This window comes from Canis lupus, chromosome 36, assembly GCF_048164855.1.
Source record: "Canis lupus baileyi chromosome 36, mCanLup2.hap1, whole genome shotgun sequence".
Lineage (NCBI taxonomy): Eukaryota > Metazoa > Chordata > Mammalia > Carnivora > Canidae > Canis > Canis lupus.
Genome location: NC_132873.1, coordinates 24,896,391 through 24,924,099, shown reverse-complemented (window position 1 = coordinate 24,924,099; position 27,709 = coordinate 24,896,391). Strand labels below are relative to the sequence as shown.

General features: G+C 41.9%; 1 protein-coding gene across 1 annotated transcript in view; it reads right to left on the bottom strand.

The window, feature by feature from the left end:
- HECW2 (HECT, C2 and WW domain containing E3 ubiquitin protein ligase 2) overlaps positions 1 to 27,709 on the bottom strand; it is a 364,266-nt gene that overhangs the window by 106,953 nt on the left and 229,604 nt on the right. The window contains exons 6-13 of the mRNA XM_072812656.1: positions 27,125 to 27,294; positions 24,410 to 24,552; positions 19,358 to 19,458; positions 17,566 to 18,903; positions 15,813 to 15,908; positions 5,924 to 6,074; positions 5,123 to 5,226; positions 4,505 to 4,629 (exon numbers count right to left, since the gene is read on the bottom strand). Of these exons, the coding sequence (XP_072668757.1) occupies positions 4,505 to 4,629; positions 5,123 to 5,226; positions 5,924 to 6,074; positions 15,813 to 15,908; positions 17,566 to 18,903; positions 19,358 to 19,458; positions 24,410 to 24,552; positions 27,125 to 27,294 (2,228 nt within the window). The remainder of the gene's footprint in view (positions 1 to 4,504; positions 4,630 to 5,122; positions 5,227 to 5,923; positions 6,075 to 15,812; positions 15,909 to 17,565; positions 18,904 to 19,357; positions 19,459 to 24,409; positions 24,553 to 27,124; positions 27,295 to 27,709) is intronic.

Genomic DNA, 27,709 nt, shown 5'->3' with positions numbered 1-27,709 from the left:
AAAAATGAAAACAAAACTTTTCAAAAAAACAGTATTTTGTTTCTCAAGTTGTCCTTTAGAGTTATGACAACCGTATATCTACTTAACTTCATTATTTTCTTTTTTTAAAATATTTTATTTATTTATTCATGAGAGACACAGAGAGAGGCGGAGACACAGGCAGAGGGAGAAGCAGGCTCCATGAAGGGAGCCTGATGTGGGTGGGACTCGATCCTGGGACCCGGGGGTCACACCCTGGACTGAAGGGAGGCGCTAAACTGCTGAGCCACCCAGGGATCCCCATCTTCATTATTTTCAATAAAAATGATTAAGTTACTATTATATGAACTCTATTTTCATGACTATCTTTTAATATAAGCTGATTATCTTCAAATCATAAAAAGAATTAGGAAAGCTTTTAAATTAATACACTTCTTTTGTATGTTGAACATGTTCAATAATATAAACAGGGAATCTACTGAACCAGTTATTGATAATAAACAATTCAAGCAAAAAAAAAAAAAAAAGACTAGATAATAAATCTTAAAATAAAGAAACCAAAAAAGTTTGTTTCATAATATTTTGTTACATAATCTAGGAAAAAGAAGAGATTCCATAAGTAACGCCCTCTATAAAAAAACCATGCAACTTATTCCCAAAAATTCAAACCTTGAGACCATTAACTAGATAGATCCAGCTGCTTTAATTCTTGCTGTAGATAAGTCAGGAAAATCAGACTTCCTAAAAACCCAACAGAATTTAAATCTTACACAAATGCATAGATGCCCAGCATGGACCATCTTTGTTGCCAGTAATGAAGAAAGTTCAGGTAGGAGAAAAAGAATTAAAATGCTTTAGAGAGGATACTTAAAAATCAAGATTGGCTTCCCAGCAAAAGAAGTTCTTCCTGCCCAAGAAAATGGAAAAATAATGAAAACATGAAGACAAAAGAAACAAAATAAACCTTTAAGCTGCTGAGTATTTTCACACTGTTACAATATGTTAGTGTCAGAAGTCCAGGTGTGTTACTGTTGTGACAAAAGCAGTGAGATCATTTACCGCAACATCTCCTTATTCTAGAAATTCCCAAGCTACAGGTCGTAGACCAATTATATCAGAATCACTTAAGGAACCAATCAATTAACCAACCAAACACATGCCTGGGGCCCACTCCAGACCTAATGAACCAGGTCTCAAAGGTCTGGGAACCAAGAATATGCATTTATTTATAGAACTTGACCAAGTTTCAGATCTACAGCCTCTTACCACAACCCAGTAACTGTGAACACAGCCTCTACTTGAACCAATGCAGTGATGAGAAACTTGTACCCAAAAAGACAGCCTGTATTGACAAGTTACAACTCGGTGCTTGGCGAGGTCACACTGGTAGCTTAAAACTGGCTACAGTTGGCAGTATTAACATTACAGAAATCAGTAAATGCAAACCAGGCCTTGATATGATTTTGTGGGCTGTCTAGGAGAGGTGTGGGTAAACTTCAGACCCGTCGGCTGACTGGCTGTGTCTGCAAAGTCTTTTGAGATACAGCCACGTCCATTTGTTCACATGCCGCCCCTTGGCTCAGAAGCTGAAAATACCTTCTGGGCCTTTACAAAAGAGTGCTACTTTTTTCTAGATGTAAAGTCTAGACTTAAACTGCTGGAGAAAATAAAATGCTAATAATACAAATTAAACTTCACATTGTGCTGTTACACTATATACAGCGTACGCGTGCGCACACACACACACACACACACACACAATAAGACATAGAAGTCCAATGTTCAAAAACTATTATCTGGCTCAAAAAGAAGGTACTACTGACTTCACAGACACAGGACTATGAAGCTCCGACTTGCGTCTTCCCTACTTCACTGTAGTCTTAATGGTTAATGTAGATGAAAACGTTCATGTTGGAACTAGACTTGTCTGTAGGCTGGCTAGTGATAAGAGACTTCAGCAAAAAGCAACAAAAGCATTCTGTGTATATTTTATTATTACTTGTAAATTGTGTGCTAGATATCCTTTACTCAATAAAATTTGTAAGATCTCACACACACACACACTTTCCCCAGAGCTGTTGTTGAACACTTACCAGCAAACCCTTGAACACTACCATCCAATCAACTGCTCTTTCTGGAAGCCTTTCTTTTCTCTTGTCCCCACCTTCTAAAGTATTAGCAAGAATGTCTGCCCTTCCTCCAAAACATGTCCCATATTCATCCACTTGTCACCATCTCTACTGCTACTGCGTTGGTCTCAGCTCTTTTTATGTCTCACCACAGGGCCTTTTCACTTGTCTCCCTGATGCCAGTCTTGCCTTCTAAAACTCATTCTCAGAAAAGCAGCTAGAAGGAGTTTTTTAAATATTGAAATTACCCCTACAGGAAATCCCCTTAGAATAAATCCAGCAAGAATAAAGCCCAAACTCTTTGCCAGATGGTATCAGCCCTACTTTCTGAAGCCCTGCTCACCTATCTGACCTAATTATATACCACATCAGACTCAATCAAGCCTTCGAGCCTTTGCTTTTCCTTGATACGGAAGGTTCTGCTCCCAGACCTTTACCCTACTGGCTTCTTGACATTTTACAACAGCTTACATGTGGCTAACCTAATATCACACTATTCACCCTTCCTATCGCAGCCGAAGAGCCCCTCTGCCCACTTTTTTGAGCCCTGGAGTCCTTGCACTTGCTGGTTCAATTGCTTGAAATGAGCTTCTTTTGGCTTTTTCCATGGTTGATGATTTCTAATCTTTAGGCTTTTAACTCAAAACTATTTCTTCTGAGAGGCATTCTGCAATCATCTTTCTAAAGTTGCCCTTATTCTCTGTCCACCCGAGGAGAAGATCTTGATCTTATTCCTCACCGTGTCTGCAGCACTTACCATAATTTCTAACATAGATCATATTTTCAGTATTATTTATTGGATGAATGAAATAACTCAATATGCATATAGGACACATTTTTTTGCTTTCCTCTTTGCTCATGCATATCCTCCACTGAGAAGGTCCTCCCATGCCATTTGTACCAACTGATATCCATTATTTATTTAGTGACAATTTAAGATTCACATCACAAAGAAATGCTTTCTAACCAAACTATTTTTAACCAAAATGCTTTCCTTTCAGATTCTATTTTTTGTATTGCACACACAGATACAGTTTTGGTTTAATTAATATTTTTAAATCCTTCTCTTTTTTTTTCTAGAAATGTTTTAGACAAAAATCATGCTTCATGACCAAAAAATAAGTGTGACATTCTTTACTGGCACCCTATGGACTTCATATACCGTAGTGCTTCCAGGAGGTTAGCACTTCCTGAGTAAAATAAAAACTTTTCAATCCAGATTTAGCTCCAAAATAAATGTGGAAAGGGGGCATGTAAATAGAATTAGAGAGATTGGTTGTCCTGAGAATTTAAACAGAGGGAGGGTATGCATGAAGGGTTTCTTGGTTAAGGAACCAAGATCAGGAAAGAGGGTAGAATTTTGGTTAGTAGTCAGGCCTGGAGGAAATGGAAAAAAAAAAAAAAGCAAGGAGAGAGTCAAAATGATTTTTCTCTATTTAGAATAATAGCTAAAAGACTAAATTTTTATAATCACTTGGTTAACAAAAGACTTACTCTTTGGTTGATACTAACATTTTTAGGCCTATAGCAAAATCACAGAGGTGGGGTTTCTAAACAATAGACACATTAGTAAAGGACAAAAATTTAAAACTATTTCATTTCTAAACACATCACTATGCTTCTCTCTTCCAAAAATAAAACTCTGAACTTCCATACAAACTTCATATATCTTTAAAATAAGCTTTTATTTTTAATTTATTTTCAGGTTACAGCAATGTATAAAGTTTATATTTTCTCTTTCTCTTTCAGAGAACATGTACCACAATCTCAAAGACGGATCTAACCACGGCCTGCTGTCAATGTTCAGATATTTAGTTACATTTTTGCAGGCAAAATAAGGTGATCATTAAGAGCATAGCCTCTGAAGTTAGTATCTCTGGGATTTTAACCCCAACGATACCACTTAGTAGGTATAGAACTTTAGGAATGTTTTGTTTTGTTTTGTTTTGTTTTGTTTTTGTTTTTTTTAAGCATACTTGACACACAAAATTACATTAGTTTCAGGTATACAATAGTGATTTGACAACACTTTTCTCATGACCTATATGACTATATGACCATCTGTCACCGCACAATGCTATTACAATACCACTGGCTCTATTTCCGATGCTATAGCTTTTATTCCCAGGATTTATTCACTCCATAACTGGAAGCCTGTATCTTAGGAATGTTACTTAACCTCTCTATGCTTCAGGTTCTTTATCTGGAAAAGTGGACATTTTATCTCACTCAGAGGTTTATTTGGACCCAATGGGTTAGCATCTATAGTACTTAACACAGACCCTGGAACATGCTTAGTGCTCAACAGCTCTTGTCATTCTGCCATGACATTCGTAAGGATAGTTTCCTCTGGCCTGTCCCTTTTTCCATTGCAAACTCTCGGACTGGATACTCACAGGGTTAGAATGCAGCACGGTGAAGAAGTCTGGGCTGATGAGGAACTTCACAGGGGGTGACTGTAACAGCAACGTGAGCCTGGATCTGGAGGTAGAGTGAGGCAGGACGTTTTCCCGTCGGAAATCTACATGGGGCAGAGCATAAAGGCTTTCAGGGAGATCTTTCCACATAGTGGAAACATGTTTTAAAAGTAACAAAGAATATCTATATAATTTACTATTATTTTCATCCTCCACACACTCTTTCCTTTGATGTAAATTCATGGGTAAGACATGACTAAAATGGAATTGAATTTTTCTAGCCACTATTTACATTTTAATGCATCCTTAGATGGTTTAAGTGATCAGATTCAATCATTTTCCTCTATCCCACACAACCAGAGATTAAAATCATTTATCTTCTATTTGGTTTTGTGATGTTCTTAGTACTAGTAAAAAGTTGAGGATTAGAAGAGGTCTCTGGTGAATTCTTCTATTTGCATCAGATTACCAGATCTTATTGAAGATCAAAAGTTCACCAAAAAACAACAACAACAAATACCTAATTTCTTGGAAATCCTTATTATTTGTTTTCTACTTTTTAGAAATTACAAACCAAACCAACCTAAAGGCTCTTACCTGCACTGGCTTGGTGAAAGTCAGCTTCCTCCCCTGCCCCATCGATCGCATTGGTATTTTCCTCAGGCCTCTCATTAGTCATGGTTCTGCGGATACTCTGGTATCTGAAATCAGGAGCCTAGCATTACGTCACAGCATTCTCTAAAACAAGGGACTCAATCATTCCCCCAGAGCCCAGAAATTTTCAGTATCTTCTCAACTTCAGCCAAAGTTTCTTCCCCAAACCTCCACCCATTCCATGATTTTCTGGACCATCTGTTGTTTAAGTAAATTACAATGTATTGAATTTCTTCTGTCCATTGTTTGTGGAATATTTTCCTAACAAAGTAATAAAACTTAAAAAAAAATCATGCCCCTTAACCAAAGAAAATTAAATTCTTATATTGCTAAAGAAAAGAACTTTTTATGTCATGGTCATGAGTTTTCAAAAAAGAATGACATTTAAAAGGATTAAGTGGATAATAAAGATGCTGATGGACATTCTAAATATTTAGAAAGATATCTGGCCTCATATTATATATGTATATGCTCTGTTTTCCTAAAAACCAATGCCTTGGGTTGAGTAAATGGACCATAATTACTTATTTCTCTCAAGTTTTCAAACAAGTGGTACATATGTGTGGATTTTTTTTTTTTTAACCAACAGAAGTTCAATGAAGTCTATAAATCAAAAGAGGTACCAGCTACAGGTAAATGACAGGTCACCCAAAGATGAAACAGAAACAACCATGTTTTTGACTTTGGCCCATGTCAAAATAAGCCCAACCCCACTACAGTCATCGTGAAGATGCCCATCCCCACCTCCGGTTCAGCTGCTCCATTTGCTGTATGGAGTTTGATCTCTGCAGCACCTGGGGGGCTGGAGGCGCTGTTGGCCGCTGCCATGTGGTGGTTCTGTTCACGTGATCCACGTAGAAGATCCTGCCGTGGCTGTCAATGCGCGCCTCCCAGTCTAAACAGTAGGAATGCACCAAGAGGGGTCAGAGGAGGAGCAGAGGTCATTAATGTGGTTCATGATCTTTAGCACGTGTTGTCCCTGACATGCTGTAAATGGGGCTGATAACATATACCTCACTGCATAATCAGGCACTTCCCTCAGTCCACTTCAGCATCTACTGTGATCAGTTAGTAAACAACATACCTTATGCGTGTTATGCCCACCCTTTAAAGACCCTCTGAATGTAGAGAATCCTTCCAGATCCTCCCACAATGCTCATGTTCATGTATGAGTGCCAGTGCTTTAAAAACACTCTTTTTAAAATACAAGTTGTTGGGGATCCCTGGGTGGCTCAGTGGTTTAACACCTGCTTTCAGCCCAGGGCGTGATCCTGGTGTCCCAGGATCAAGACCCACATCGGGCTCCTTGCATAGAGCCTGCTTCTCCCTCTGCCTGTGTCTCTGCCTCTCTCTCTGGGTCTCTCATGAATAAATAAATAAAATCTTTTAAAAAATTATAAAATACAAGTTGTTGGTGTTATAAGACTTTGGATTGCATCAAAATTGGTATCAATGATTGTTTTCACCAAAAATTGATTTTTTTTTTTCAGCTTGGATGAAAGACTCCTATAGCTGGAAACTTCCAAGCACATATTCACATACAATTCTGATAAATGTAATCTTCAGAAGAAACTAATGCTAGCCCAGTCATCAAATAGTATCATTATCTACAAACTTCCATCTGCACTTTCCCAAAGATGGATACGTTTTTTTCAGAATAAGGGTAATTACTTGTCTCCAGCCTCAAATAAATACAATGGTTTAAAATATTATTTAATTTTATGTTTAAGCAATCTCATCAATTAAGTGCATGTTCAGTGAAAACAGAAAGCAGAGTGGTCTTCAGAGCCAGACATACCTTCTCTGTGGCTCTCTAAAGGGCCATTCTCCTACCATAATACACAAAGCATAAGCTGATCCTTTCAAAAGGCGAAATTTTGAAACTGACTGTAGTTGGGAAGAGCAATTTATATAGCCCTGTTTTATGTAGGAAAACAGCAAAGTGACACCTGCTCAGGTGGCTCAGTCAGTTAAACATCCAGCTCTTGATTTCAGCTCAGGTCATGATCTCAGGGTAGTGAAATCAAGGCCCCTATCAGGCTCCACATTGGGCATGGAGCCTGCTTGGGATTCTCTCTCTGCCTCTCCCTCTGCCCCTTTGTGCCTCCATTCACTCTCTCTCAAATAAATAAATAAATAAATAAATAAATAAATAAATAAATATTTTAAAAAACCAGCAGAAATCTACTCTTTAACCAGTAAAGCTTTTATACATTTCTATTTCTGTGTAGTGTTTGAAATTTATAAGCACCTTTCTCCTTAGCAGCTCAATTATTTCAAAACTCCCCATGTTATCACCTAGCTTATCAACAGACACCACGGGAGTCCTAAACCTGGAGACTGGGAGGAAGGCATTTCTGCTCCTGACCACCTATGGTATTTACTCTGGAAGTGAGTAGAACAAGAATTCTAACAAAGTTCTCAGGGTTGGAAAGACCTGAATGGTAGACCCTGGCCAGGAGCAGCCAATCACCAAGGGCTGCCTCAGTAGGGGGTGGAAAGATCTGTTTTTGTTGATCCTAGCATGGGGTAATTCATGTAATTCATGACAAATGGCAAGAAAAAGTAAAATTGAGCTGAGGAAAAACACCACACAGACATAAAACAGCTCAGTGCCCTCACGCTCCAACGTACGAGAGACTCACAATGAACCAGCCTGCCAAATCTGAATTCTTTGGATACAGTTGCAAGCCCATCATTAAGACATTTCCAAAAGACTTCATGATCAGCCTGCCATAAGCTGACAAATAGTGACGACATTAGAGCATTTTCAGGAACCATTTTCCAAAACCCTTTGATCTATTCCACTGTTTCACTCTGCTCTCTGCATACTTTCCCATCTCAAAGATTTTGAGAGCCAATTATTCCATCTCATTAGAGCCAGGATAATTCAAGCACATAGTATATGCAACTCAAATGCACAAGAAAACAAATGGCCATTTCTTCCCCAAAAAATGTTTACAGTAGCTTCCAATTTTAAAAATGTAGAATAGGTCAATTAGGGATAAAAACAGAACAGAAACCAACTAAAGAAAGTAGAAAGAGAAGCGTTGCCAAGCTCCCAAGATAAGTTTATAACTCAAATTTGGCTCTAAGTTTTCTGGCAGTTGAGGCAGAAAAGAAAACACATTGTGGCATACTTTCCATTTTCTGACAAAAGAAAGTAAAAAAAAAAAAAATTATCTTCAAAGATAGAACTTTTTCCTTGAACAAAGTACATAAGAATTTACCCCACAGAATGTGATCTCTATAAGGACCATATGGGTAACAAAGTGGGGGAGGAGTGAGGGCAGGGAATCTCCAAATATATTTACCACTATACCTTGCACACAGCCTGAAGTGAATGAATAAGCAATTTAAATAACACAAAACCATAACAGGGAATGATTCTTGTGTTCACTTTCCACAAAGTCTAGGAATAACCTTAATGTATTTCAGCAAAGACATCTCTATGTGCAATGAGAAGAATGAGAAAAATGAGGTCTGAAAATTTGTTCCAAAGAACATGGGACGAAAAAAAAAAAAAAAAAAAACAAAGAACATGGGACGTACATTAAGACCATCCCTCAAATGCCATGTCTTTGCATTGAGGCTGTTACTTAAGTTCCCCTAGAGAGAAATGCTATCTTGCCCATCTCAAATGGACACTTGCCACAGGTTTGAGGAAGGCTGTTCAGTGTTGTTGACTTGTTCATGAAGTACATATCCACTCCTGCCCCAGGGGTCAATTCCTTCCCATCCAGACAAAGACAGTAGGGATGCCGATAGGAAGATTGGGTTTCTATTTTATCTATTAAAGTTTCTCTGCAGGGTGGAGACAGTTGGGTATGGTTGCTTATACCTTTTTATATTGGCCTGGTTTGTTCTTGGTATAAGTTAAGCATACGAGAACTCATTGCCCAGCATCAAAGTTCTCTTTGAGAGACCATGATAAAATCAGACAGGCAGGATTAGAAGACTGGAAACTTGCCATTTACTTCATCTCACCACACTGCAAAACTGGGTGTACAATCAGTGCGCCACAAGTCTAAGAACAATGTATTGACTGGGGTGCGTATACACATAGTGCACCAAACTGGGAAGAGAAACCCCAAACCATGGGTTTCTTGCCATGGCTTTGTCACACCTCTGCGACATGACCTTCAACAAATCACTATACCTCTGAAACACAGTTTCTCCACTTTTTCTTTGAAAAATTAGAGGGCAGAATTATATATTGCTAGGGTCCCTTTTAGCTCTAAATTGTTAGAATCTTCAAAATGACATCCAGTTTTCTACATCAGGTTTAATAAGAACCTATTGAGATCTTATGTGTAGGCCAGAATTTGCAAACTAAATTCTCATTAATTTAGCCTTGTAGGGGCTCTGAGGTCCTGAGAACCATCTGCCAACTCCAGGTCAGCCACTGTAGCCCTAATATTACCTCTTAGGCCTGTTGGTCTTCCACATAAGATTTTATTTGCATTAAAAAGCTTTATAGCACTAACAGGTTTGAAAACTGTTATCTACAGAAATGTCTCTCAAGCTGTGGGGTTCTGACAGTATGTATCAGAACCACTTTGAGGATCAACAGAAAGGCAGATTCTCAGAATACACCTCAGATGTGCAAAATCAGACCATCTGAAGCTAGGACTCAGTTGTCTACATTTTTGACAACCTTCCCAAGTGGCTCCTGGACACTCTAAAATTTGAGGAACACTGACATAAATTTATAAGAACTTAAAGTAGCTAGTTTACTAGGTGAACGCATGGAGCTAATGCTAGACTTCTCAGAGGTCGCGAAGTATGGGCTCACAAGGAATTCGACTTTATCCTAAATACTCCAGACTAAAATCCAGGAGTAAGTGGACTCATAGATGCCCGAAGACTCAAATATAACAGCCCCCTTAAATAGCTGGACAATAAGGGGAAGTCAGAGTTTGAAAGTGTGTGGATGTACGCCAAGGCCACTGTCACAGCGTTAATCCTTAAGCAGGGTGCCGGAGGGAGGCAGAGCAGGGAAGATCATCTTCCACTTTTTTTTTTTTCTTTTTTTTTTTTCATCTTCCACTTTTAAGATCAGCATATGTGAGAAGGGAGTAGGGGTCGTCCTTGTGATCCCTCTTCACCTCATCAGGCTTCTTTCCAAGTCCCTTCACACTAGACCTCGGTCTCCACTGGACTGTCCAGTTAATAATGAAATGAAGCCATGAACACTTCTGGGAGAGTGCTGAGATTGGGGAGAAGATCAATGACTAGACCGAGAGGATGACATTTCAGGGGAAGCATGAACCACATGAACCAAAAGGGTGAGAGAGAGGATCACGAGTGGGACCTGAATTAGTTATAACTGGGCTTAGAAAGATGAGGAAACTGAACACTGGGAAGAAAATGTATAAGCCACTATAAGAAATTAAAATAACCATGGTATCTCACTCACCACATAGTGAGATGATAAAGCTGTAACGATCTAAAGGTACTTCTAAGGGAAAAAATTAAGCTTTTGTAGTAGATGCTGGATAGTAGTGTTTAAAAGATTAGTTTTTCCTTATTTTATTTATTTTTAAAAAGATTTTATTTATTTGTCAGAGAGAGAGCACAAGAGAGCACAAGCACGGGGTGCATGTAGGCAGAGGGCAAAGCGGGCTCCCTGGTGAGCAAGGAGCCTGATGTTGGACTCAAACCCAGGACCCCAGGATCGTGACCTGAGCTGCAGGCAGATGCTTAACTGTCTGAGTCACCCAGGAGTCTCTCTTTTTTAAGATTTTATTTACCTATTTGACAGAGAGAGAAGAAGAGTTTTTCCTTATTTTAACACTCAAGGAGGTATATACCATTTGTACAAAGTACAAAAGTAAGTTCACTTATCTATGATTTTGGGAGTCAGCATAGTAGGCCCACTTCCTCATCGGAGTTAGGGTTAGTGATCAAAAGCCAGCACAAAGAGACTTCTAGGGGCCAGGGACATGGCATTGGTGCACATGTACACTCAGTTTGGGCAGAATGTGCTCTTTTATGTATGAATATTACATTTAAATAAAAAGTTTAAACAAGCTCAAACAGCTGAATTTGGTGGACCTTAACAGTCATTTTTTAAAGAGAGTGCCTTTTTAGGTTAAATGTATCAATTCTTCTCTTAAACTAACTTTTAGCTCTACAAAATAAGCCCGTCCCCCATAGTAGAAAGCTAGATGAATTATGATTCGCTGCCACCTTTAAATGTTCATTTCAAAGGATGCTTTCATAATGAAAGTGCACAACCACAAAAAAAAAAAAAAAAAAAAGATAAACATTCTCCAGTGTTTTTCCAGACTTCCCCCATTTGAACCTGCCACCTAAGTAGTACACCGGTCCTGATAACGTGGCAGTAATCCTGGGATCCTACAAGAGTCCAATAATCTAGATGGTTTTTCGTGAATCTAATCCTATTTCTACCCTTTTGGGGGAAAAACACTTACTCAACAGTTCCTTATCGTCCCCAGCGCGGCAAGGAATTAAGTCACAATTATACTGGGCCCAGTAAGAAAAATAAAATAGTTTTTCAGAAAGGGCTGAGCGGATCATTCTTTTTTCGCTCATCTTAATGCTAAAATGACCAAGATTTGTCAGGCTGATGATGTTCCAGGGCGCTTCAGCCCCCAGCTACCTCTAGCTGTCGGTGCCATCAATCACCTGAGAAGTCGATAGGCAAATTCTTAAGGCACTCAGTGGGTATTCAGATTTAAGCCCTTCCAGGGAGGGCTCTTCAGGCTGCCCTGAAGACCCGGAGCATTGTGATGTTGTATGCATCATTAGAACATCTCTCAGCCAGGGGTTGGTGTTACGCAGCTCACGAGGTCATATCACAGGGTCCATGGCCTAAAGCAAGAGTAAGGTTTTGAAAACTATTGGTAGAGCATCATTACAGCTGTGTAGTCTTTGTACCAAGTCCAAGATCAGTTCCCTGATCCAGAGACAGGAGGAGTAAGCTTGCACTTGATCTTAGCCAAAAGGCCGAGAAGCGATGGGAGGAGGAGTAAGATTGGAAGCAGCAGCAAACAAACGAGGAAAACCGCTTGACATAAAAAAGAGACCACATAGATGCCCAGAGACTAAGTGACGGCACCGATGCATAGACCGCCACACGATCGCTCTAACAGCGAAAAGGGACAGGAAGGGATATACCCACTGAATCCCTTTAACTGAGTTTGTAAATCTTCAGAGAGAAGCATACTTTTGCCGGGTGGTTTCCTCACTATACGCTGGTATATAAGTGTCCTTAAGGTGAAAATAAGTTCAAATAACAATAATAATTAGGAAAAGAATCAAGAACGGCATACAGGCATCAAAGCCCGAGGTACAGTGTTTCAGCAGCTTGCCTTACAGGGTTGTGGGAAGGAGGAAAAAGTGCTTCTGAGTCTGATACAAATGCTTAACAAAGCAAACCTGTCTGGGCTATGCTCATATTGTCACTACAGCCACTTTTCCTATACTTCAGGGCCTCCTGGGGAAGAGTCCTGCTGAATAATCTTAATCCAGCAAAAGGAGAAGAAAGTTGAACACTTTTTGAGACTTCCTACCTCAAAACAGTACAATATAATAAAGCTTGAATGAAACCCCCAAAGCTTCTGCTGTAAGATGATCTTTTATTTTTTTAAAGATTTTTTAATTTATTTATTCATGAGAGATTGAGAGAGAGAGAGAGAGAGAGAGAGAGAGAGGCAGAGACACACGCAGAGGGAGAAGCAGGCTCCATGCAGGAGCCTGACGTGGGACTCGATCCCGGGTCTCCAGGATGACACCCCGAGCTGAAGGCGGGCTGCCCCTGATGTAAGATGATCTTGCACCTAATACATAACATACTGCAATATAAGCCACTACTCTGATGCTAAGTAAACTTCCAGAATTTATATTCATCTACCTACAGAATAGTCCCTTCCTTTCTAATCTTAAATTAGAATACCTGATAGAGGAGAAGGAAGGTTAAAGACTCTGTCTCAACTTTTACTAGTATGGGATCTTAAACAAGTTAATTCATTTGTCTGGGCTTCAGTTTCTCCATCTACAAAATGAAAGAATCATTTTAGGGGATCCCTGGGTGGCTCAGTGGTTTAGCGCCCGCCTTGGGCCCAGGTGTGATCCTGGAGTCCCGGGATCGAGTCCCACGTCGGGCTCCCTGCATGGAGCCTGCTTCTCCCTCTGCCTGTATCTCTGCCTCTCTCTCTGTGTCTCTCATGAATAAATAAATAAAATCTTTAAAAAAAGAAAGAATCATTTTAGCCAATTTCTACCCACTGATCCACTTCACCAACCTCACAAAAACGTAACAAAGAATAAAAAAGAAAGCATGTAAAAGTGCTCTGGAAACCATAAAGCACCACGCAAGTTTGAAGTATTATAATTAATAGTGTTAAAAATACAACTCTTGGCCTTAAAATAATCCAGCCAGGGCATTTAAGGGATGGACTCATCTGTACACTCAAACCAGATGCCCCTCAGCCAAGCCTCCCGGGAGACACTACTTGAAGACAAAAGGCACAGGACAGTGTGGAATGTGGAATGTGGAATGCCATAGCTCCAAATCAGAGGCATGGCCCGACGTGGTAGCAGAGTTGCCCAGTTAGGAAAGGCAACTTTAGGAAAGTTTTAGGAATAAAGTTTTAGGAAAAACTTTATTTTTTTAAATATTTTATTTATTTATTCATGAGAGACACAGAGAGAGAGAGAGAGAAAGAGAGAGAGAGAGGCAGAGACACTTCAAACTTCAAACTTGTGTGGTGCTTTATGGTTTCCAGAGCACTTTTACATGCTTTATTTTTTATTCTTTGTTACATTTTTGTGAGGTTGGTCAAGTGGATCAATGGGTAGAAATTGGCTAAAATGATTCTTTCTTTTTTTAAAAGATTTCTTTTTATTTATTCATGAGAGACACAGAGAGAGAGGCAGAGACACAGGCAGAGGGAGAAGCAGGCTCCATGCAGGGAGCCTGACGCAGGACTCGATCCCGGGTCTCCAGGGTCACGCTCTGAGCCAAAGGCAGATGTTCAACAACTGAGCCATGGGTTCCCCCAATTGTTTATTTTTTTAAATCCTAAAATATATTGTGTAATGCACATATCAGTGCTTAAACAAATGCACTGAAAGATCACAAATAGTAGTCATAATTTCAGCAGGTAAGTACCTGTCTTTATTAAATGCAATCTGGAGACCGAAATTATGGTTCAACCAAATTCAGAGCAATTAGATGTGGCCAGGAAGAGGCATCTATCCATACTCTACTGTGGCACAACGCCTCTGAAACTCGAATTACTATTAATCCACATACACATGTAAGCAAAGCTCTTTCAGAATTCTGTCATGTTTCCAACTCTTTTTTGCCCTATTAGATCTAAGTATCTCCCAGAAATGTTTTTCTTTTCTGTCTCTAATCTTTTCTCCAAGAGTAAACAATAAGGACATTTTTTTGTTCCCCCGCCTATGTAAGATGACGCAATGCTTACTTGTTCTCTTGGTCTATTTTTAAAGTTGCTTAAAATATATATTTCCTATAAATAACCAAATACAAAATACATGAACAAGGGGAGGAGCTGTACACAACAGAATTTCCAAAGGATCAAGCTGATATTTTGACCAATTGTACATATTCAGCCTTTTTGTAAACACAAACCAAAACCAAGCACTCAACATTTTAGCCCTACAAATGCATACTCCCGCACCCCTGCCTTGATGTCCCACCATTTTTAAAATACAGAAGGCCCAGGGTATCAGCCTGTTGTTGCTATGATCAAGAGGTGGGAGAGCTGAGAGGAAGAACAATGAGGAAAACCAATAATGCAGGAAGATATATTTTCCAATATGTTCCTACAAGTAGTATTACTGAGCTTTGTTCCTGTTCATCAAAATGCTGTGACAAAGCAATATTGCTTTAAGGGACCCTGGACATTTAAACGGAGCTTAAATTATATTCAGATTATGACTGGCCGTGGGTATCACTTAGATCTTTATGGTTTTTTTTGTTTTGTTTTTTTGTTTTGTTGTTTTTTCACTTAGATCTTTGAATACAGGTTGTACCAACTATTTCCCAGAATCCCTCATCCTCAACCATCCTCCCTTTAAGTGTTACATGTTTCTTGAAAGTGAAAGAAATGACATCTCTTTCAAAACCCCAGATAACTGCCATACTCCAAATAAGTGGTAGACCAATTTCTGAAATTATTAACACTTCTCTGCATATCCCCAAGGAAAAAAATCAGAAAAATGTACTTAACGATTTAAAATGCTATAAGTGAACAGAAAGAAGTATATCACATAGAGTGAGGCTTTTCTAAGAGATTGTACCAATGTGTTCATGCTGCCGTTAGGCATAACTTCAAGAATTTTCTCCTATAAACCCAACTGTCCCAAATATCTGGATCTGTTTCTCCAATTACAGTATTTAGTTTATGGGTGTTGCAGTATGTGCTTTCCCCCCAGCTGCCCACTCATTCAGCAGAACAGTGCCAGAGAGGAGTCATCAGCCTAGCAATTTCCAGTCTACATCTGCTCTGTCAAGTGGCAGCCCCGATCTCCTTCTCTTTAGGACTGGGTATCCATCTTTTAGGCCCCATGGAAAGAATCTGCTTGTCATCCTCACACAATTTGATCAAGGTGAACCTCTTAGTTAACAGGTGCTCACTTGGTGGGAGAGCCTCGTCCACCCTCTGGTAGCGGCTAACGTCCTGGCGCACCGAAGGCAACGATCTCAATGGTTGGTGGCCATTGGCTTGAGAATCTAGGATTAAAGAGAAAAAGATACTTGGGTATTGTTTTCCGCTTTAGTGTCAAAACATACTTTGTGAAAAACCAAACCAAACGACAATACCACCACCGTCTAACACAAATCCTGGGGGTAGTCTCTTTTCTCTCGTTAGTCTCATTTTCCATATGAGGCCCCAGAAACAAAAAAACAGGAGGTGAATGCTTAGCCAAGAGAGTCCCTAGAGAAACGTCTCCCTGTCCCCATCCCTCTTCCTCCCCACCACCCTGGGGAGGGGTCCCTGTGGTTCCCACCCTGGCTGGTCCCGGTCATACACTGATGCTTTAAGGTCATAGCATGATGATGATGATGATGATGATGATGATGAATATAAAAAACAAAAATTAAAGGAGGGGAGGAAGAGAAGGAGAAGAAGAAGGGAATGCTTCAGGTAGAAAACTAATCACAGAATAAGAAAATCATTCCTATTTCTGAGTCTGTGCAATTTAGGCCCGTGAAACTATCCTCGGCCTTCCTGGTGCATCTGTAAGAGAACATTTCAAAGGAAACGTGCTACCAGCCGTGTTCACTGAGATACAATACAAATTCTTGGTGTGAATCTGCATGCTCAGATACCAAAACAGCTTATTCTTCAGGGGACGGAAGGCATCACCACGTGTGAGGTTAACATTTTTTGTATTGCAGAAGTCAAACATGCTAAGATCAATGCAAAGCACGTGTGAAGTTCTGCTTTGAAGCTTTTCCACAAAGAGGAGGGACTTAAGGTGTTCCTGAAAGCCTCTGCACAGGACACTGATCTGAAAGCGGCCAGCCTGCCTGGTTCTGTATCTACAGACCCAGGTCCACACTGGAGACTCATTTAAATGTGGAGACTGGGGCAGCCCTGGGAGCTCAGCGGTTGAGCGCCTGCCTTGGGCCCAGGGCGTGACCCCGGGGACGCGGGATGGAGTCCCAGGTCAGGCTCCCTGCAAGGGGCCTGCTTCGTCCTCTGCCTGTGTCTCTGCCTCTCGCTCTCGCTCTTGCTCTCGCCCTTGCTGTCTCTCATGAATAAATAAATAAAATCTTTCAGATAAAAAAGGAGACTATTTGACAGGCTTATTTCAAAAACAGAAGATCCATTTAAAAAAAAAAAAAAGAAGAAGAAGAAGCTGGGGATCCCCGGGTGGCTCAGCGGTTTAGCGCCGCCTTCAGCCCAGGAGGGCGTGATCCTGGAGACCCGGGATCGAATCCCACGTCGGGCTCCCTGCATGGAGCCTGCTTCTCCCTCTGCCTGTGTCTCTGCCTCTCCGTCTCTGTGTGTGTCTCTGATGAATAAGTAAATAAAATCTTTAAAAATAAATAAGGAGACTATTTGACAGGTTTATTTCAAAAATAGAAGATCCATTTAAAAAAAAGGCGGGGGGGGGCAGCCCGGGTGGCTGAGCAGTTTAGCGCCGCCTTAGGCTCAGGGCGTGACCCCGGGGCCCTGGGATCAGTCCTATGCCGGGCTCCCTGCATGGAGTCTGCCTCTCTGTCTCTCTGATGAATAAATAAATAAAATCTTTACGAATAAATAAATTTGGAGACTATTTGACAAGCTTATTAAAAAAAAAAAAAAAAAAGAGCTCAGCGTGGATCCGCGCCGCGAGCCCCGAGGGCAGCAGCGCGGGCGGCAGGTGGCCGAGCATCCTACCTGCGAGCATCCTACCTCCGGCGGCGGCGCCCTCCTCCTGCGCAGCGGCCCCCTCGCAGGCTCCGCGGGCGGCCGGGGCGTCGGCGTCCGGCTCGGGCTCGGGCTCCCGCTCCTCCCGCGGCTGCTCCCGCTCCCGCTCCCGCTCGTCCTGCTCCTGCTCCTCCCGCGGGCGCTCGGCCGCCCCCTGCAGGCTGCCCCTGCGCCGCCACACGTCGTGCGCCCCGGGCGCATCCCCGGCCCCGGCCCCTGCCCCGGCCCCGGCCCCGCGGGGCACCTGCACGGCGGGCAGGGCGGGCAGGGCGTTGGGCTCCCGGGGCGCGGCGGGGCCTCCGCAGGCACCGCGCTGCTCCTCGCCGCCCGCCTCCTCCGGCTCCTCCGGCTCCTCCTGCTGCTCCTGCTCCTGCTGCTGCTCCTGCTCCTCCGCCGCCGCCGCCGCCGCCTCCCCCTCGGGCGCGGGGCCCCGCGTGTGGGCGCAGGGCCCGGGCCCGTCGGCGCCCTCCAGGTCGCTCTCGCCCTCGGGCCGCGTGCTGGCCTCGCTGGCGCTCGCGCTCTCGGTCGGGGCGGGGTCGCTGGGCTCCGTCTCGGAGGAGGCCTGGTCCTGCTCCTGCTCCTGCTCCTGCTCCTGCTCGGGCGCCGGCTCCTGCTCCTGCTCCGGCTCCTGCTCCGGCTCCTGCTCCAAGGCCTCGGCGTCGGGCGAGCCCGGCTCCGCCCCGCGGGCCACCTGCTCGGCGTCCGGGGCGCCCTCGGCGGCGGCGGGCTCGGGGGCGCGGCCCGGCTTGTCCTCGGCGTGCAAGGCCCCGGCCCGGTCCGCGGGGCTGCCCTGCGGCCCGGCCTGGGGGGTCCGGCCCGCGGGTGCGCTGCCCGCCATGACCAGCCCCCCGCCCTCCTCGTCCTCCTCGGGGGAGCCCGGGTACCCCAGGCCTTGCTGGAACTCGTGCTCCTCCTCGTCGGAGTCGATGTGCAGCATCGCGTTGAGCCTCGTGTCGGTGGGAAAACTACTCCTGAGTTTGGGGGAGGAGCCCAGGGACCTGTCGGGGCAGGCGGCCGCGCGTTCGATGGCGTCCAGGTAGTCGTTGAGCGAATCCTGGCGGCCCCGGGGGGGCGAGGCCCTGGACGCGGCGGAGCTCAGGTCCTCGGTGTCCATGTCGAGCGTGGAGCTAGTCCTGAGAGCGCGCTTGGGCGTCGCGTCTGCAGCGCTGTCCTCCGAAACCGGGCCGTTGGAGCAAGCGGGGCTGTCCTGGTGGCCCCCTGGCACATCCTCCTCATCAGAAGGGCTTCCCAGGTCTCCGTTCACCGTACTGACCCCAAGGATTGTGCCCACGGCTTCCGGAGAAGCGTCTGGAGGAGAAAACTGCAGTTGTGAAAAGGAAAGGGGGGGGGGGGGGGTGACCAACAAACGTCTAAGGCCCTGTGCCTGGGCCACCGCGCAGTCCCTTGAACCAGGCATCTCAGAGGCCCCTGGACCGCACAGCTGCCCTGCCAACATCCGCAGTCCCTGCTGAGCGAGCGTGCTGTTGGTGTGTGTGCTCACTGTCACGACAAACTACGCCCGGGTTCCAAACACAGGTGTACACCTAAGGCAGATTTTTTTTTTTTTTTTTGATGAACAAGCTTTCCTATGGGCCTGGAAAACTTCAGGAGGTAATTGCTTATTTATTAGGAACTTTATTTTCAGGACATGGAAATTCAGTTCTGTTCAAATGCAATCTGACAACTGAATAAGCTGTAACAAGCTTTTTTTTTTTTTTTTTTTTTTTTGTCCTGCAGCGACATGTTCCTACAGATAGCTCACCTTCATGCACGGAAGACGTGACCTCCACTTTAAACTGGAGGTAGCCGCTCACGTGGTCAGCTGGGAGCCTCCGGCCAAGGTTGTAGCTGAGCATTTGGTCCCTGCAGGAGGAGAAATGTTTCTTTCCTTACTAGGCTGCTGTCAGCCCTCCCCTCCTCCAGCAGCACCCCCCCGCCCCCAATCTCACCCGCGGGCTCACAAGAAAATAAAATGCTCCAAGGTATGTTATAGTCCAATGTAATATGAATCGCTCCCACAAAGGAAGACCTTCTAAACCCCAGGATGAAAAGAAATCTTATTATAAACAGAAAATGCAACACAGTTTCATATGATTTTTTTTTTTTAAAGGGCTCTCTCACTGGCTAACAGCGACCAGAAAAAGAGTGTCCTGAAGGTCATCAAGGAGCTGGAAAAGGCCTATAGCTTTTGGTATTTGGGGATGCAGGTATAAATAAAAGCCTAGAGGGCCTGGCTCCTTAGCAATTAGCACAATAGGAAACTGATCCTATGAGGACACAGGAGATAAGGACAGTCGCACAATGGCATGGGGGGCACCATGCTACTGTACTTGAGGAGCAGCACCTGGAAGTAGGGAGCGAGACAGCAGGGTGAGAAGAGGCTGCCTCTGACGGCGGCTTCAGCTGGGGGAGCGAGGGGGCTGCCGAACCTCCCCTCCTCACCTGTACAGCAAGGGGACTGGAGCTGCTGGCCTCCCACTGTCAGGGAGCCCGGCTGTCACTGATTGCCAGTGTGCCTGGCAAGAGATGCGGATGGAGAAGCTAGATGTCCCACCTTGGGCCCCCAATGGGCTACCAGCCTCCTGGAGGATGGAGTTGTGCATCTTTTCCAATTCTGTGTTTATCTCATCAAAGTCAAATGCAATTCCATCAATACTTGGTATGTAGCCACTTTCATTCAGAATCAGACGTACTCTTCATTAAGGACACTAATGACAGGGATCGCAGGAAATCACTCCATCTCTGCTCTCACATTGCCCTCTACTGGCAACTTCAGGAGGAAACATGCCTCTGCCTCCTACTTGGACAGGCCAGTTTAGAGCCACTAGTCTATTTATTATTAATGCATGTAATGGTTGTGTTTGTTCGTCTCTACCTTCTCAGTACAATTCCAAATCGACAAATTCCAAAGGACATCCCAATAGATGTCATCCTTTAAAAGAACGGGTGTGACTATAAAGTCCCGGTTCAGCTCTTGGGGATCTTTCTGACTTCTTAGCAAGAATTTCTTAAAACTGTAAGATTATTTCCTTTCCCTCTTTCTTTTTCTTTTCTTCCCTAGAAACACTAATAGTTTTTGTCTCAATTGATGCTTTTTAAATGCTCTGGTGTCCGAATCTGAGTGCGTGTATGCCACGCACACTCCCAGGGCTTTGCCTGCACTGTCTCTCAGCCACCCTGCGAGGCAGGCGGCAGCTCTGTTTTCTAAAGGACACCAAGGCATGGGGAGGGTAAGGGACTTGTCCAAGGCCAGACAAGTACTGAGTGACAGGATCGGGATTAGAACAGATTCCTCCGACACAGAAGTCCCTGCTCTGCAGTCACCATACTACCATCTTGTGTTCTCGGTGGTTCTATGCTGCTGTCAGTAGCATACAGTTTAATGATATAATTTACTCATGGCTCGTTTAAATGTGCTATTACAATAATGCCTTTCCTACTTAAATCGGTATTTCTAAAAAATCTTTTCTGCAAGGGGATTTACAGGCATTTCTTACCATGAGTATAGTCAGGTTACTTTTACATTAAAGTGTTCAAATAACATTATATAATGGCTATAATCTGCAGATAGCAGGAGCGTCTTTTTCTTTCTCCTACCACTGTCTTCTCAGAATTTAGACAGTGCCTAACACATAGAGGTGCTGGATCTTTGCCCACTACTGCATGAACCTAGCAGCAATTACATGGACCTGCCCTCAACTTTGTGGTTCCTCGCTCATTTCTTTGGACATTAAGTCCTGGAATAATAAAACCTTCATTTCTTTGTTAAAAATAAACTGGCCCTCATTATCTCCCCCTCAGCCAGTAAAAACAAAGTGTTGGTGTTGATAATGGATAATTAATAAAAGTGATGGATTTTAGCTAGGAAATAAATGCTTTGGAGGAATTGTAAGAAAAGAACAGTATCCATCGGTTTTGCTCACTGTCATACTCCCAATACCCAATACGGCATTTAGCATTTAATAGACACTATATATGTATACACATATTTGTTAAATAAATTAACTAATGAGACTCTTTGCTTGGAAAGAAGAATTTTAACAGGTATTGGTGCTGTTTATTAAACAAACCGGCCAGATACTCAATTCAACTATTCAACCTATAAGTACAGGAAATCCTCCTATTCAGAGATTCTGAGTCAAGGGTTTGTTTCATCCTTTATTAAGTGTCTATCAGAGGAGTCACTTGCCTGCCTCTTTCTTTCTTTCTTTATTTTATTTTATTGCATTTTTTCTTTTCTTTCATTTTTGAGTTTTTTTTCCTCTTTTCATTTTTGTGCCTTCTTTTTCTTATCCAGTCTCATCTGACTCATCCTGCTTCTTGCTGTGATATATTATTGTGAACAATATATTACACATTATTATAATACACAATTATGAAGAATAAGTGACAAAGTACTCTCACTACCTGAGGCATTCTCTCTCTAATGTCATCAGAGATTGACAAAGCATGGAAAAGTGATGCGCATTTTGGACAGACGTGAGCCATCACTCTCTGAAAAATGTCACATTCAAACAAATGCTCTCAAAATAGGTGATTAGTAAGGAGTTCTGGTTCATCCCACAAGGCCACACTCTGTATAAAACCACAACTACTTCAGAGGGTTAAAATCTACCAAACACATAAGTAACGAAAACTCAGCCCTTTACAAGATGAATCAATTACTTGGTGGAAGCAATAATCAGATCAGGAATATATATATTTAGGTGTTAATAACTAATATACTGCTAGGTAGCAAAATTCTTATCTAATAAAGAAAATCCTCAAGTATCTATATCAGGCAATGTTTTTAATATACAGGAACATTTCATAATTCTAACATTTTACAAATTCATGCTGGACTTCCTTCTAATCCACATAAATTCACAACTGGCAGTTCCTGAGGTGTCCGGTTGTGTAAAAGACTAAATGAAAAGCAAGTCAAAAACAGTTTCACGCACTGAAAAGGTTTGATTTTTGCCTTGATCATTCTTACTGGTGTATATAAAGTCACACTTTTATCCAGTGTCATTTAGATTCTGTAAATTATATGATGATAATTATATAAATTAAATTGTAGATATACTTTATTTACCATAGTTAATTCTTACTCTTTAAAATTTTTCACTTTCTGTAAGTCTGAAAAATAACTTTTAGAAAACGTCCTAATGTATATTATCTCTACTAGAAGCAATAGGTGGGATTTCCTAGCTTTTATCAGTTAAACCAGGCTGCTAGAATTTCAGTATAATACTTCCACTTTATTGTGCTGGCTCAATCACAAATTCCATTGTCTCTGATGGCCAGACCATCAGACTCCATAAGATTCTCTTAGTTTCAGATTTTGAAGGGGCCTTAGAGTTCAGCTGCTCTGCACACTGTATGTTTCAGACGAGGAATGCCCAAGTCAATTATGACTTGTCAAAATAGAACAGTTCATTAGTGACAGAGCGAATATGAATGATGAACCTTCCTTAGTTAGCTGGGATAACAACACATTGCTGCCCGACCTTAAAGTGTTGCAACTGATCAGAACTCCAATCCCAGCTCCACATCCTGCTCACCAACCTCAGATTCCTCATCTCTGAAATGTGTCTAATCACACCATTTACCTCCCAGAGCCGTTGAGAGGGTTACATGGGTTAATGAGAATAAAGTACTTAACCCCTGACATAGAATAAGCTCTCGGCACCTTTTTTGTTTGTTTATTTTTATTTATTACTATTGCTACCCACTACTGTTACTACACATCTGCTGCTACTGCTCCATCAGCGGCTGCCACCACTGCTACTATGACTACCACCACCATTGGTTCATGTTTTCTCAGAATGAAGAAGATACAAAACAAGATGGTGGCACCACCACCACACCACCACCACCACTACTACTACTACTGCTGCTGTATGTTCGTAATGTTCTCCTACAATAAAAAAGATACCAAAAAAGTATCCTCTAGTGCTACCTCAGAGCAGCACTGTTGCTGAGTTTGCTGGAAACGAATTTATGTGGATTGGAAGGAAGTCCAGCATGTATAAAAATACACACACCATTTATGATAAGGGATGTTACAATTTAACTAGTTTACTCACACCTTACAGAAAGCTTGCAGAAAGAGAAGCCATCAAATCACATTTTAAAATTTTCTCAATGAGTAAACTTTGTCTAAATGAATGTATAGATCTACAATAGTACCTCCTATGAGCCAAGGTCTTGTTTTATTTTTATTTTTTATTTTTATTTTTATTTATGATAGTCACACAGAGAGAGAGAAAGAGAGAGAGGCAGAGACACAGGCAGAGGGAGAAGCAGGCTCCATGCACCGGGAGCCTGACGTGGGACTCGATCCCGGGTCTCCAGGATCGCGCCCTGGGCCAAAGGCAGGCGCCAAACCGCAGCGCCACCAGGGATCCCCAAGGTCTTGTTTTAAACGGTGCTACAACAAGGTGGTTTGTTTGTTTTTCCAGAATAGTGAATTGTCCGGATGGGATTAGTTAGGAGAAGGGAGCTGTCAACCTGACACTAGAATCCTGCTCCAGGGAAAGGCTTTTACTGACAAATTCCAATATACTCAAAGAAAACTGAGTCCTATGACATTTGATGCTGAAATGCTAATGGTAGGTACATCTTGGAAAAGACACCAAAAAAATAAAAGGTATATAATGAAAACAAAGTGTTTTGGTTCTGCACAGTTTAAGGAGTATACAAACACCTTCATTTTTAAAAGAATTATCTTACCACTTCTTATCAGTAAGAAAAGTCCTAGGACTACAAAGTTTCATTTCAGTTGCTTCTGTGCAAACTAATCTCAAGATCCCTACAAGTGGGGACTGATTACCCAATGGCTTGCCGCTCCAGCAACCTCTGGACTGGAATGGTTAGTTTCCCCAGAAAACGCTTGATGATGGGACGACTCTTGGCAAATTTGTCTTTAATTTCAATTTCTAAGACATCAGTAAGAAGTGCAAAAAAGGAATATTTCTGAAAACAAAAACAGATAACATGTTGATTCAGAAGAAAGACAAATATGAAATTATACCATTTTATTACAGAAAATGGTATCTCTTAAATCCTAATAACCTAAGAGTCCGCATTGCTAGAAATATCTGCAGCCATTGTCAATCCATTTTTCTTTTTTATTTAAGATTTTATTTATTTATTCAAATGAGAGAGAGAGGCAGAGGGAGAAGCAGGCTCCATGCAGGGAGCCCGACGGGGGACTGGATCCCGGGTCTCCAGGATCAGGTCCTGGGCTGAAGGTGGCGCTAAACCGCCGAGCCACCTGGGGCTGCCCCTATTCTTTTAGAATCCTTAGCATTCATGATTATAAAGGCATCAGTTAAGGATCTGCATTCACAAGAGGCCCCTTCAATCATTCAGCCCTTCCTGGTTCAACAGTTTTAGGAGATGCTACTATCAAATATCAAATTGTGCACAATACAATTTTAGTACTTACTACATTTATTGTATCTCAATTCTTTTAAATTTAATATCTGGTTACAGGATGGTTTTAAATTATCCCTGTGTGTGATTCACAGCAATTTTAATTCCTAATCCCATAGGATTTTGAAGTTTTACAGCACAGGTTAAAATACTTTCACTAAGTGGCTAACGTAGGAATATCTAAAGAATACTGTGGTTTCTCTGATAAATATGAGAATAAAATGATGTTTAGATGGAAAGTACTTAATTTAAAGGGCACATGGGGTCATTTCATCTGGGACAGAAAAAACAAAAATATAAAGTTAACATAAGCTTTGTTGTTTTGCTTAGGGATGTCATTGGAGAAAATCAGATTGGATATTAATAAGGATACAAAATAAATATAAAAAGCTTTATTCATCTACAAAGACTTTCCCATATATTACCCTCTTTACAAAGATAACACTTTCAAGGACAAGGATCTCAGGATAACAAAGTGATGGGGCTGGAATCTAACCTGAACTATTTTGCCTCTTCTCTGACATTATCCACTCAACCACAGTGATGCGAATGGTGCCAGCCAGTTTTACACTTAGGCACCACTAAGTTTATTTAGGCGGAACAATTACTAAAGTTCTGCCAAGGGCCCTGTAGTCTAGTAATCTGCTTAATGGAAAAAGCACTTGCTGAGAATGAGAGAGCGGAGTTTAAGCACTACCTCTGCCTCTGAACAGCTAGTTACATAAACCCTTCAAGCTTCAGTTTCTTAATCAACAAATAGATGATGAGCTCATCCCTTATGCCCCCTTATTAGGCCTACACTGATAACATGATTAAGAACTTTGTAGATATAAAATGTTAAGGAAAAGGAAGTTATCATTCTTATATCCACTATGTTCCTTCTAGAGCTCATAGTGAGGTGCAAGTTATGTCCTCTAGGCTTCTAACTACGTTAAATTAAGTGGTGTGTCTTTAAGTGTTATTTACTATTTGGAGATCATAAGCAGTTTTTTTAAACCAGGTGTAAAAATATATGCAATATTTAATCTATTTAAATAACCATAGGAATTTCTCAGGAGAAACATCTTGCTGTGCTGGCAAGGCTCAAATAGCCATACCTTTTTTCCAATTGGTTTTAGATCCCCTGAATTATCTCCCTCCCCAGGGAAATATTTCTACAAAATTGTTAGAACAGATTGTTGTCATTAAACATTTAGGGAATGATCTGATTAACTTTAGAACTCCCATGCCAACAAGGTTTTCCCAGAACTACTCTAACACTAGCATATGAAATCTTGGATATCTGAGAAATGGCTGGAGAGCTCATACTTTGTTCACTACATGAGAAACAATGTCTCTGTTCATTCCTTGACTTGCCCTAGTACTAATGGGAAAACCCTTTGCTTGATTTCAGTGATGCAGGGCACTATGATGACAGGTAGCATAAGGTAGGAGTGAGGAACTCTGAAGTATCTATCATAGCACATCAACAATCTGGCTTCACTTAGGATGACAATTTCTTGGATGGCTTATTTAATTAACCAAAATCTAGAAATCCAAAAAACATTTGCCAAAGCCCATAGGGAAAGAAAGTCCTTTAATTTGTACTGAATATGCACTAAAATAAAATATAAAAAATTGGGCAGGCTTTTAAAGTTTTCATTTTAATTCCACCTAGTTAACATACAGTGTTATATCCGTTTCAGGGGCAAAAACATAAAAATTTGACTTTTATTTCTGCCTCAGGCTCTAACGTGGCTTTCCAAGGCAATGTTACTGACCCTGTGCTTACTTAAAATTTTAAATTTTAATAATAATAATAATACATTTTATTTATTACTCATGAATCTTTTGCATTGATTTTTATTTTTTAAAAAAACGTTTCATTAAAATATTAATTTTGATTATTGAGTCTTTTGGCCCCCTGAGTCATGTACCTCATTTGCTTTCCCTACACCTGGCCCTGGCTACAAGGGACTCTCTCACTCTCATCGGACCTTCTTTCTAGCAGAACCCCAAGACCTGTCAGCTATCCTGCCATGCTCATAGTTAGCTCAATGGTACACAGAACAGGGCTGGACGTGGCCAGCTTCCTAAGTGTCAAGTAGAAGACCCCTGAGGATCATCTTACCTCTCGGTGCCAAATTGGATTAGTGGTGTTACTGATGATAGTAGACCTTCTCTCCTGCCCATGGTGGGCACAGGTGGGGAAGCTGCTCTTCTTCCCTGGCTGGATGGACATCTTCAGATAAGGATCAGGATTAAAGAACATACCTTTCTTTAGCCCAACTGCTCTAAGATCTTTTAAGAAAGAAAGAGAAGAGGGAGTGAGGGGAAGAGAGAGGGTTAAACAACAGCAAAACACTAACAAAGTTATCCACACTATGATGGCTTAGATAGGTGAGGACAAGTGAGTTAGGCCTAATTCCAGCAGAGAGGGGTCTCCTGACATTCTGCAAAAATGAAGCCAAACACTTATCATCACCTTATGCACCTAAACTGACTTATCCTGGGAATCATTTTGATTCTAACATGTGCATCTTCCCATGGTTTGGCAACTGGCCTTTCAAACAATGTCTTGAGAGAAATGCTTAGGCAACAGTTTATTTTTAAAAGAAGAATGCTAATATGTTCTTTCATGAGAGAAAAATGAAATCTTCTACATACATATATGAAAGTATAGACCGCTGTTTAATTGGGGTAAAACTTCAGTGCG